At 37.0% G+C, this 13234-nt stretch overlaps 2 protein-coding genes across 2 annotated transcripts in view; both read right to left on the bottom strand.

Annotated features, from left to right (window-relative positions):
- Positions 1-1801: 1801 nt before the first annotated feature.
- f2r (coagulation factor II (thrombin) receptor) lies at positions 1802-5828 on the bottom strand. The gene is made up of 2 exons (XM_067440068.1): positions 5605-5828; positions 1802-3861 (listed from the first exon to the last, which is right to left on the bottom strand). The coding sequence occupies exons 1-2, from the start codon at positions 5672-5674 to the stop codon at positions 2687-2689; spliced, it is 1245 nt and encodes a 414-aa protein (XP_067296169.1). The 5' UTR covers positions 5675-5828; the 3' UTR covers positions 1802-2686.
- Positions 5829-6693: 865 nt separating this feature from the next.
- iqgap2 (IQ motif containing GTPase activating protein 2) overlaps positions 6694-13234 on the bottom strand; it is a 69130-nt gene continuing 62589 nt past the window's right edge. Inside the window, exons 32-38 of the mRNA XM_067438251.1 lie at positions 12480-12621; positions 10921-11008; positions 10604-10816; positions 10084-10244; positions 9335-9478; positions 7267-7375; positions 6694-7148 (exon numbers count right to left, since the gene is read on the bottom strand). Of these exons, the coding sequence (XP_067294352.1) occupies positions 7035-7148; positions 7267-7375; positions 9335-9478; positions 10084-10244; positions 10604-10816; positions 10921-11008; positions 12480-12621 (971 nt within the window). The 3' untranslated portion in view covers positions 6694-7034. The remainder of the gene's footprint in view (positions 7149-7266; positions 7376-9334; positions 9479-10083; positions 10245-10603; positions 10817-10920; positions 11009-12479; positions 12622-13234) is intronic.

The raw sequence follows: 13234 nt of genomic DNA on the forward strand, positions 1-13234 counted from the left end.
GTTATCCCCTTACGCTTAAACATACCCAGGTATGCCACATAACCAGTTTTCTGGTTGATTTTTGGTACGTTAGCTTATTCACCGTATCCCCCAGAGTGTCCGTATCCCCTCTGTCTGATGCAACCACTGATAGCCGTACTATTGTGCACTAAAGCCAATGGACAATTAAAAGTTGAGATTTTGTAGACCGAAATGGCTAGGAACTACACTCATTCCTGCATAATAATCGATTACAATGATATTATGCAGTGCCTGAAAATAGTCCCCAGCAAGCAGGTTGTCACATTGGTTATGTTGACGGAAGTTATAGCCTATTTTCAGGCGCTGCATAATATCATTCCGCCGCTGCACCTATGGTATGGCAAAGTTCCTAGATTATTACACAGGAAGGAGAGTGTAGTCCATTATATCTACAGTGGCCCAGTAATGCACGACATAACTAAATGTAAAAAGAAAACATAAGTTCACAACACAATTAAGCCACAACACAACGGAAATGCTCCCTGCATATTTATACTCGTGAACTTTTTTTACTCCCTATCATGGCGCTTGATGCCCAAGGGAACGTCTGTCAATTACACCATGCATTTGAAACATGTAATTTCTATGAATTAAAATTTAAAAAAATTACTTAGGCATCAAGCGCCGTGGTAGCGAGTAAATATTTATTTGTTTAATAGTTTACGAGTATAAATATGCAGCTATAATGCATGTAGGTGTTTTTAAATTGATATTTCATGAAGATATTAGGGATGGGTATCGTTAAGGTTTTAACGGTATTACTACTCTTACCGATACTGCTTATCGATCCGGTACTTTAACGGTATTCTTATCTGTTCTTTTTGTCATACATTTTTATAATAAACAGAAAAATTAAGAACATAATAAACATTGCTTCATAATCTGAAAATATCTTGGATATAGCAAAATAAACAGCAATGTTTGAACAAAAATAATATAAAACATACATTTTTTGTTTTATATGAATACGATAAGAACAAGAACAAAGAAATAAACTACAAACAAATAGTCAAATAAATACAATAAAAAAATCTACAATAGCCGTCAAACTGCCGTCATCTGAGAAGGAACTCCATTCCAGACCCGAAATAATTTTTTAGATTTTGATTAAAGGCACACAAAAAAAAAAAAGATGTTTATTAACTTGCACGGATTAGTTGTTCACCCTAAGACCTGTAATATGTGCTAACAAAGTGAATAAGGTTGATTTTTATTTCATGAAGACTTTTATATAACTAAATTTGTTATATAGTTACATTTATATAATATGCAATGTTATATATTATTTCTAAAGCACTATTAAAACAAGGTCATTTTTAAATATGAGATATCTACGTCTCTCATCCGGATTTGTGCCTTCAGGCGGGTATGTTAAATAGTTATCATAACTATCAAAATCCAGTGTTCTGTATTTTGCGTACGTGAGTTTTTGCTGTCGATGGCTATTGCTGCGCGTTTAGCTAGAATGCCATACAAAACCAACCCATTGGGCCACTGAATCCGCATTAACGACAACAGCTGGGGCAACAGCCTTAGTCCTAATGGGTTGTTATCATAGCTATCAAAATCCAGTGTTCGGCATTTTGCGTACGTGAGTTTTTGTTGTAGATGTCTATTTAAAAAAAAAAAAAAAAAAAAAGTGTACTGTGCTAATTGAGATTTCTTACAGCTCTTACAGGTTGTTGGCCTTGTCTGTTTCGTTGCTTCTATTACTCTCCCCTTTTTTGTAAGTCGCTTTGGATAAAAGCGTCTGCTAAATGATTAAATGTAAATGTAAATGTTCGATTCAAATATATATATATATTTTATTGTCATCTCACACATGGCTCTGCATTCAATTAATTAGCATAAGACAAATAATATAATCCTTATTCTCAGTGAATACAGATTACTTCATAAACGAAAACTTTGAAAAAATGATTGCCCAAATAGGTGGCGATGTGCACTTAGTAGGTTGTTTAAATCACCATTATACGAAAGAAGAAGAAGGAAGTAGACTGGTATGTTTTTTCCTAGCGTCTGTTTCCATGGTGAATCATCGATTCGTCCCTCTGTTGAGAATGTCTTGTGTGTTAGCCGGGAACATACTCTGAGTTGTCTGAACTTATTCCCAGACGTGTTTCTGGTACCAGCATACCTCGAGTAAGCAAGGTCTGGGTTAATAAACCGAGAGTTCAGGGTATATGTGATGGCAAGTTAACCTTGCCTTGTGGAACAGTACACATACAATTAAAAAAGAACAACAACATAAACATAAAAAACCAGCCAGCTGGTCTCATAATCTAGCATGCAAATTACAGTCATCAGAAATGTTAAAACACACCATTTTAATTTTAGTCTTTACAAGCATTAGGTATCTAATATGTACTGTAAAAAATATTTTTATTGGCAAGAATATAGCAATTTGACATGGTCGCAAATGGATACAAAATTAAAGCCAGAATCTATACTTTAGCTAAGCTGTTACAAGAGCATGGAAACGGCTGGAGTGCCAATAGAGTCATTTGAATACAAAAGAAATGAGCTGCACCTGGTTAAACTAATTGTGATTGAAAGTCCTTGGAAAACTGCTGCAACTGGTTTGAGAAGGTCTCTCGCTCTGGCCAGCTGCAAAGTTCTCAAAGCCCCTCTAAAACCAGCCTGTTTTCTTTTTCAGCAGTGCTTCTCACGCCATTAGCTTCCTGTACTGGCTGCTCACGCTGCTTTTAAAAGTCTCCAACTTGCTTGACCTGGTGCTGCTGGTTAACTGTGCGCTCCTCTCGATGGCCGAGACCCCCTGACACTTGAGAAAGGCCAAGACCTGTTTTTGGCACTGAGATGACCCAAAGTAGTAGATGAGGGGGTCCAGACAGCAGCTGACGCTCCCGATGCATGTGGAGACCAGGTACGCGGCGTAGGATGCATCGTTCTGCTTGCGAGCGAACTGCACGTAATGCGACAACAGGATGACATTTGTCGGTGTGAAACATATGACGAAAACAGCGAAAACCGTTACCGCCATAAAAACGGCCCGCGTTTTTTTCGCGCGGTTTTCCACGTTGGCTGCGCACAAGGCTTGGATGATGCGAACGTAGCAGACGGTGCTAAAAATGAGCGGAATGAAAAAGAAAAGCGAAGCGATGATGGGGAAGAAGTACAGGTAATACTCGCGGAGGTGGTGGATGTCAAGGACATCGTGACACGTGGTTATGCCCAGGTCAGGTAAGTGAATGGTCTGATTGGAAATCAGCAAAGGTGTCACGCCTCCGATGGACAAAAGCCACATGGCGGCGCACACGACGGAAGCTGTCTGTGGACTGCGCCAGGTAAGTGAGTCCATCGGGTAGACGACAGCCATGAAGCGATCCACGCTAATGCACATAATCAGCAGCACAGAGCAGTACATGTTGCAGTAGAAAGCGGCCGTGACGAAACGACACATCCCAGCCCCGTATATCCAGTTATTTCCGTTGTAATTGTAGGCTATTCTAAAAGGAAGCACCAGTACGAACAGAAGGTCAGCGCAGGCGAGGTTCATCATATAAATCGCAGCCGGTTTCTTTGGTCTCACTTTGCGCACAAACATGACAAGCGCCAGCAGATTTAGAGGAGCGCTGATAATGAACACTATGATGTATATTGTAGGGATGACGGCGGTCACCACGCGGCCTGTGAGGAAGCTGGAGGCCTCCTTAGAGATGTGATAGGCCTTTTTAGCCACATGGTGGTGGTGATCTTCCCTGGGTTTGGATGCATGGCCTGAACTGGAGCCACTGCCTTCGTCCTGCACGTCCAGATAATCGAATATTGGCTCGTCTGTGACAGAGACGAAATAACCCGAAAATGTCCGAATAAATGTACCTGAAAAAAAAGTGTAAAATGTTTGGTAAAAAGAATGCACATCACATAAATCCTAATGAATCCTGTTAACATGCGTCACTAGCCACGTTTCCACGACCCTTTAAATTGCACCACTGACCCACTCACCAGACCCATAAAAGGCACTAAAGACTTTGTTACAAAGTCTATCTCACTACAGTGGCTGTACAATAGCTTTACCAAGCGACGAGAATAGTTTTTGTGTGCAAAAAAAATCTAAATGTACTGAATGCCAATGGAGGCCTTTCTGAAGCCTTTCTCAGCCATCAGCTTTCAACAAAAATATCTTCATTTGTGTTCTGAAGATGAACAAAGGTGTTACAGGTGTCCAACGACATGAGGGTGAGTAATTAATGAAATAATTTTCATTTTTGGGTGAACTAACCCTTTAATGGAAACCATGTCATTGGGCAATAGGTTGTTTTAATCGATATTTAGAAAATATCGCAAATGTTTTGCGCAAATTTGTAATGGAAACGTGGCTGCTGTTACTTGCATACAAAAATTCCAAAAAGTATTTAATTAGTAAATACTTTCTAAATTCTCTATCAACCTCACTTAGTTGCTCTTTTAATTCATTTAAATATATAATATAAAACTACATGAATTATTCTTATAACTGACCAAATTATTACAAATGTGAGAAAGATACATTAAAAATGTGCATTTTAAAGTTAGACTTCACATTTGTATGTTAATTCAACTATTGTATTATTTATAGTTGTTCCACAGTCTCAGTATTTAGTTCAATTACATCAGAAGTGACTGTAACTAAATTACAGAAAAAATAAAAGTAAGCCCTTGCTTTATTTTTTTAAGTGAAATGTAATTAAATTACAGTAACTAATTATTATTTAGTTACACCTAACACTGGTTTTAGCTTGTCTCTCTGCCTGGCCATATGCTGCAACTAACGATTATTTTGATAATCGATTAATCTGGTGGTAATTATTTCGATGAATTGTATGGCGAGAAAAAAAAAAACATTTAATTTCACTATTTTAAACAATATTTCACATCCTGCCCAATGTGGTTCTTCAAACAATGTAATATGAAAGCAAATAGTGAATGTATCTCTATCAGGCTATGCTATACGGAAAAGAGGGTTAAAATACATTCTGAAAATAAAAACGATTTAAAAAAATAATAATAATTAAACTAGAAATTAAAACGACTAATTAAAAATTATAATAAACCAATGTACAAAATGTTGTATGCTATGGTACCGTACGAATTATCAAGAACACGAACAGTACATTACATTAATGGGCTATAGGTCTCTCGTAAATATGATTACTTGTTACATGCATATTTTTAAACCTACACTTAATTTGTAACAAAAAAATATTTAAGCAAAAATTTAGTTTATAGTGTATATTTAGATTTACGGTACACAGTTTGTATTTATCGCTCCTGATTTTAACTTTTTTTTCTTAATAATTAATGTTATTGCTTATATAGTAAATATAATTGTGGTAAAATGTGCATGCTAGTACTTTTTTCCCCCAGAAAAGATTTCTTAATGGCATTTTAAGATGCAATTAATTACCATAAACATGTTTGTGGTAATTAATTATGCTGCAGCGTTCCTCATGATTAAGAACGAATGTTGCGAACACAAAATGCCGTGTTAATTTCAAACTAAAATCTAGTAAGCACCAAGTGTAAAGCTCCGCTTACCAAAGAACTTTAAGTTAGTGCAAAGAAAAAAGCAGTATGTTTTACCGTTAATGGGCAGCGCAGCCGCAGATCCCCCCACAGCCAGCAGCCCCATCAACACCACAATCCGCAACATCACGACTGAAAGAAACAGTGTAGCTCCAAATGCCTGTGTTTTGTAGTTTTACACTCTTTACATCAAATACTTTTCCCCGAGTGAGCCTAATCTCGCTCGCTCTGAAGAGCAGTCATCAGACATCAGGAAAGAAGACGAGGGTGGATGGATTCACTCCGTCTGCCGCGTGCATGCCAACGCCTACTCGTGCAAAACACATCACACTCTAAATCCACTAACACAAGGGAGACCAGGACTAGTTGATACACATTTTAGCATACTTTGATATCTCTATGGGTGTTAAGTTATTTATTGAAGTAATTTTACAGTATATTATTAATTTGCTATATTTATTCAAGTACTATTTACATAGAGTAAGAAGTTGCAGTTTTTGTTTGGAGGACAGAAATGACAACAAAAAAGTCTTGATTGGAAGCCAAAATAAATATAAATTATAATACTGAATTTACACACTTAAAATACAGCCCTTGACTTGAGTCAGATCTCACTTGCATACGGTAAATTAATAAACACTGTTTTGATGTAAGATGTATTTATTTAAAATCAATACATTAGTCCTTCTCATTTCTTTTTTTTACTGAACACATTTAGGAATGTTCTTTTAAGGCCAGTTCACACCAAACAGACACACCGTTGGGTTTTGTTCAATCAGTGTGTTACCCAGTTGGCGTCTGTTGGAGTTAGTTAGGGTTTGTTTTCACCCGACTGAACATGTTCAATCAGCGTTTGTCTGCGTCTGTTGGGGCAGTGTGAATATTATTTTTCATAAAATTCTAAATCCAACTGCGTGTGTCTGTTCAGATGTAAATTTGACCTTATGGTATCTTAAAAAAATGCACCGTTGACAGTAAGAAATGAAGGCACTAGTTAATAAAAAGGCTCCTTCCAGTTTATCTTATGTAAGTAGTGCATTGTGAAAGTCGTTCGTCTTAGTCCCTCTTTTAACATATTAAAACATTGCAGCTATCAATACATGACTTGCTATTAAATAGATATTTCAATTATATTTGTATATTTAAAAAAAAATAATTCATACACAATTTAAAAAAAAAATCCAGTTATTATGAAATATTGAGAGCATCTATTTCTTTGATTGTGGTGATTACATTTCCTTCCAATGTAAGTAAAATCAAAAGTATGCTATTTATGTACAACTTAGCTATCATTCATAGAGTGGTGAGATCTCGTTGTATAGTTAATTAAATACAGAAGACCTGCAAAACATTTTGCATAAATACCCTGAATGCTCAAAGAAATTTCTTTTACAAAAACGTCTAAAAACCAAAGGCACGTTCCATTCTCTTTGCTAGCTAGTTGATATTTCCAAACATATTTTCGCTTCATGAACTCCGAAGGATTCTCATTTTCCGTAGAACTTTTTGTTCAAAAGGAAGATCAGTAGATTGACGTTGACTTTTGCCTTGTCGAACATTTTCATGACAGCTACTCCCTCGTACTGAAGCTGCAACAGGTCCTGTTAATACAAAAACACAAGACATGAAAAACATTTCTGTATTTGTGAGTCCGTAAATGCAACTCTAATAATAAAAGTAATATTCTGCATGCCAGGCTTTGTGCACCTGGGAACTGACCTGGAAATGCAGTTGCACCTTCTCCATTTCAACTCCCATAAACTTGGCCTTTATCTCAAAGTCTCCCACTTCCTCACAAGGGCAAATGTCAAACATGACATTTTTTAACCTGAAACGTACAAAACACTTACTGGAGTACTGGAGTAGGTGGGGCTTAAAGTGCAAAATAACTGGCAGTGCCTGGTGAAAATTTATTATAAACATAACCCATTCCTGAAACTGACAACTAATCAAATGACTAAATCCCTTAGCACTAAACAATAAAAAAATTTAATATTCCTTTGATCTGCCTTAAGAGATAGCAAAAATAGTTGGCTTGTCACTTGCTAAACTCCCATTTGGCCTGCATGAAGAAGAGCAAAACAGGATGGTTGACTCCTCATAATGCACTACACACTTAAACGCGCCTGCTCTAATGCAACAAACAAACTGCTGACCGTACATTAAGCATTCTCTGAAAAGAATCCTGCTCCCAGAAGGCCAATGTCCTGCAAAGTTTAGCTCCAATTTTCTACAACACACCTGAACCAAAGTTTTACAAGGAACACTACAAACAGCCACTGGAAGGCAAAAAGCTAAGGGCTAATGCTAACACAGAGAAGGAGACCAGAGGCCGTTTTCTAAAATGGAATCTGATGGAGGAGACGCTTCACTGGGCTGAAAAAACAAACAAACACTTTTGTGAGGAAATAGCTGATTTAATGAATCTACTGCCTGTCTGCTAATCTTTATAATGTTTTACATCTAAGCAATACTTCTGTTGGGAACTATATGTAGATTTTACTATGAGAAAAATGTTATTTTATAAGAGAAGCAGATTAGGGAACGTCACAACAGTTAGGACTCATTTATGGCATTACCACCAGAAGCATATTACCAGTATAATATTTAATAAAAGATATTATAATATTGTGAATTGTTATGACTATGACTGCCATATGTGTTTATTAATTTTTATTATATTTTAATATTATATTATAATTTGTTTAATTGAATAATACAATAAATTAGACTTGAATTGTAATGATTTATGACTACTGTGTTTGCCTAACAATTATATTTTAATGACTGAAGGTAAACAAAATGTTAAGTTATAAAAAAAATAAAAAGTGTCCTTTCTATGGCTTCTAGATTTCACCAATTAAATTACAATTACATTTTTAGTAGTCTTGCGTAGCCAGACCTTCAGACTGACGGCAGAAGGTCTGGACTCTATCGCAGCTTTCAGCTTTTCATTGCTGTCCAAGATGACGTTTGACTGGCATGTAACGCAACCAATCACAGTTCGTTTTGTTCTGCGTCAAGTGTAGGGGCGTGAAAATTTAAAGTCAGTGTCCCTGCGAGCATCTAGAAATGATTCATTCAAGAACAATAATTAATTTATTAATAAAATACAATAAGTTGATCTTAGTAAGTGCTCATTGCCACAGTTGTAAACATGAAGGCTTTCTTCTTCCACAAAGGAAGTTTGGCGTCACGGCATTTGTTTCCGGGCGGACCTTTAAAGAATGCAATTTTTTTTAAACGTCTCATGGACATCCTGTAGAATTTTAAACAACCAGATGAAAGACATCAAAAATCCTGAAGCGTTTCCAGATAAGTGTGCCATATCCATCAGACGTTCAGCCAACGGTCCGTTCTTTTTAGTGCTCAGTAAAGCGCAATTCCACAAACGCTGCAGTCCTACTGTATGCTCATTAGTGATACAACACCAAATATAGAACATTTACTCACCAGATGAACACGCTAATCCACAAAACTCTGTGCAAAATAAACCATATCTGACTGTCATAAAACGCACGCAAAGTTAGCCTCACCACTCAGAGTCCCTCTCATCTCCCCAATAATAAGACAATCTCTGCTACAAACTTCCAGGCAGGTGTGTTGAGGCAAGTTGGAGCTAAACTCTACAGGACACTGGCCCTCCAGGAGCAGGTTTGGAGTTTGGATACTCCAGGTTTAGATATTTATGTGCGTTATTATTGCATAATATAAAGTTACTCATCATCAATGTAATTATTATTAGTAATGGAATGGAAAAAAAATTTGTAAAAAAAAAAGAACACACTGATTAGTCTGGAGGCCTTCAATCTCCAGAATGACTCCTTTCTCATGCAGTTTGGCAGCTGTGTACTTCAGGGATGAGGCCTTGGACTTCTTAGTGCTCTTCCCTTCTTCCTTTCTGTCAAGTTTAATGGACCTTCGTGAATTCCTGGTGGTGAAACAACCATTAGTGAAATATTATATGTCATATAGGAAATTACAGTAGACACTTTGCAATTTACACAACACTAAGTGCCCCTCTTAAGCTATTGTGTACCATTGGTTAATTGTATGTATGGGTGATCAATTGTGCCGCTCAATAATCATTTCAGATATTTATAAATCAGTAACTTATTAAATTGTCTAAACATTGAGAAAAGATAAAATAAATAAGTTAGTTATAAGATTAGATTAAAAAACTATTTAGCTAAAGTTAATTACAATGATAAATAAACAAACTGATATTGAGAGATTAGTGCTGGACCTCAAATCAGCAGGATATCAACAAAAAGGCAAAATATAGTAGAGATAAGCAAAGAATAAACGTAATTATTAAATGTCCTGATCACATTAAAAATAACAATTTTCAGTTTTAACATTATTTTATAAATTACTACATTGAATGAAATATATATGGAATGTATTAATTGATCAAATGTTTGCTAATCAGACTCTTATCTATGTGTTAACAAAATTTGCTTAATTCATTTCTTAGTGATTGAGTGGTTCAAAGAGGCCCACAATTATGAGAACTGTACATGCATCTCCACTCACTTTCTGTTGAGGTTATCCAGACAGGTTTTGATGTATGTGTCATAGTAGTTGATTTGTTCTTGATAGAAAGCCGCCTTGGAATTGAGCGCAGTCAGAGTCTGCTGCAACTTCACCAATTCGGCTTTCCTCCTCTGCCTATAGCGCCGCTGGTATCGAATGTCCTGCCATATAAAAAAATACAAAAACACTTTTTACAAATGCAGTCAGATTAAAAGACATGATGACTTAACAGTCTAAGCCTAGTTGAAGGTGTTTATGGTAGCCTGCAGTCCTAAAGAGAGCACGATAAGGTCATGCCATGATTTAATATAGAAGCTTAATTTGGTTAAGCACCTCATAATATATTCAGAGAGTTACCCTGCAATAAGTAAAGTCAAGGGCATAGCAATCATTATTTGTCTTAGGAATATCTACATTCATCCCGTACACTATTATTACGAATCAGTGAGTCGTGCTTAATGTGCGACAACCTCTTTTCACATAACTCCTGCACCCCTGAATGAAGACATTAAGGCCTGACCTTGGAGATGTCATTGATGACTTCCTGGTACTTATGTTTTGAGCTTGCCAGGCCAGCCTGCTCTAGAGTTCTCAAATTCCTGAGGATCTTCCTCTTCTTCTGCTCCAGAGGCAGCTGGCGGTCTTCCAGCATAGCCTGACTGCTCTTCAACCCTTCTGGAGTCTGAGAGTCCTGCACCACCTGACGCTCCACAAGCTTAGCATGCTCTGCCTCCTACAGCACCAGAGAGAGAGAGTTAATCGATTGAACTTCATTTGAATCTGTTGGAAGGCTCACCTCTATTCAATCTTGATCATTGGGGCAAAAGCCTAAAGTACCTGTGCAGCAGAGGCGGGAGTTTCTAAGATATCGGTGAGCGTCTCCCCTGGTTGAATTTTCACAACGTCTACTATCAGTTTCTTTGTTCTGCAAAGTGACAGGCAAACAAAGAGGAGGATGCGCTTATCAGAGTGTCTCAAAATGTTCTGCGTTTTCTCATCTGGTAAGATACGGACTGACATTGTTCAGCAGATAATGCAATACAAGGCCCTCATACAGGAAGCACTTTGGCACTCACAATTGTGACTTGATAAAGACTGCAATATTCGGGTGACATAAGGGAAAAAATGACGACTGAATTACAATTTTGGGGTGAAATGTCCCTTTAACTTTTGATGCCAACTGTTTGATCTGATGACTTTTTCTTCAGCTGAGCATTAGAGTATATATTCGTGTTTTTTTTGTCTATACATACATTCCGTCAACGGGCAAGGCAAAGCAAGTTTATTTATATAGTACATTTCATACACAATGGCAATTCAAAGTGCTTTACATAGAAAGGAATTAAAATAGGGATAACAAATGCATAAGAAAAAGAATACAGTGTATAAAAATAAAAATAGAAACAGTTGTAAAGAGAATTAAAAAAAACTGATTCCAGATAGATTCTGCCTGAGTCTAATTTCGGGTACTCCTATCTGAGATGGAAAAGATAGAGCAGGTTCGCAATGTCTCCTGGACCTTACAAGTCGGTCCAATGGGGTGTAATGTTGTTTTTTAAGTACGGAAAAGAACATTATTCAAAATATCTTTTATATTCTACAAAATAAAATCGTGCATGTTTGGAACAACATGAGGGTGAGTCTATCCCCTTTAGTTAGTAACTATCCCCTTTAGTTTAGAAAACCAAATATTTGTCCAAAAATGTGTTTAGTTGTATATAAAAGCATACCAAAAGTGACAGCAGGGAAAACACAGACTTAATTTGTGATTTGTCTCATACTATACATACACAAACTGTCTGGTTGCAGTAATTTGCTTATATAGTCTGTAAACAGAAGATCATACATGTCTGGGTCACAGGGTCCTCACAGATGTAGTGTTTTTTTTGGAAATGGAGCAGGGTGTAAACATACAGACAATGAGCTATGACGTCAAATCCTGCTTCCTCCCCAAAGAAATACTGCATCATATGGAAAGAGCCCAAGGCTAGAATGCTAGTGATTAGCACACAGGAAAAATTTAACGGAAGGAAAATACTGGCCAGCAAATAATAGTCAACAAATGTTTCCATTGAGTATTATTACACAATGCAAGTATTCAAGGCATTCGTATTCACATTAACATTGGAATCAAAATAATTGTCGCACAATTTTTGGTTGGTGTGAACAGGCCTTTACTTAACAATGCTAACTACACAAAGCCAGTCAAGGGGCCCATTTTAGAAGTGAAGATAAGACTGGCCACCAAACCACTTCCTCCCATGGGTTAGGAGAGATATGAAGATAGGAAATAAGGACAGTGAGGAAAAGTTGAGTGTGGGAAGAGAGATATTTATATGTGAGGACATTTCACATTTTAAGGCAGTTCAAGAAGTGATAATTACTTGCTCCCTTACTTTGTCATTAGTCCCTTCATGTCTTTGTCATCTCCATCCAGCAGCTCAAACTTGTTGGTGAGGGTAAGGGAGACCTCTGTTTTGGCCAGCTGACTCAGTGAGTTCTCCTTGTTGGGATCATTTGTGTCCACAGCTCCTTCACCTGAGTGTCATAGCGTGTTTTAATTTCATTATTATGTAAGTTCATTCTGTTAATCAGCTGTCAGTGAGTGAACATTGATCAAACATTAAATCAGTCATCTAGGTGGATAATACTGTAGTGATGAATAATGACTTCTTTAACCAGGTATGCTGGGTGGTGCGTCATGTCAAAAAAAAAAGTGCCCAATGCAGATGCGATGGATATGTAGATTATAAGAAAGACGCTTGCTTTTGCTCTATCCAGAGTGTTAGCTATTCAGTTGCTTACTCTCATGACACATAGCAACAGCTAAACTATTCTGTTTGACCTCTTATTGAACGTAGCCTATATTTACCGGTTGAGACATGCCACTGCCATTGTGATGTTTGAGCTGAGGGAGGAACAACGCGCGAAAGGGGCATTTTCTAAATATGCTGTATGTCTGTATTCCTTGTCAATAGTGTTGCAGAAATGTCATACTTCATTTTAAAAAAGTATGGCGCATCGGCTTTCGGACACACAAAAGACAGATCTAACTCTGAGAAACACCATGGCAGGTGTCAATTTAAATGTAAGCTGGAGATTTTTTTTTTTTTAGAATGAAAAAAGTATAATATAATAAATAGTAGTAATC

This window comes from Pseudorasbora parva, chromosome 3, assembly GCF_024679245.1.
Source record: "Pseudorasbora parva isolate DD20220531a chromosome 3, ASM2467924v1, whole genome shotgun sequence".
Taxonomy (NCBI): Eukaryota; Metazoa; Chordata; class Actinopteri; order Cypriniformes; family Gobionidae; genus Pseudorasbora; species Pseudorasbora parva.

Coding starts and splice junctions, on each gene's coding strand:
- f2r (XM_067440068.1), bottom strand. CDS start 5,674: ATGTTGCGGATTGTGGTGTTGATGGGGCTGCTGGCTGTGGGGGGATCT. Junction 3,862..5,604: donor GGCTGCGCTGCCCATTAACG/GTAAAACATACT, acceptor CTTTTTTTTCAG/GTACATTTATTCGGACATTT.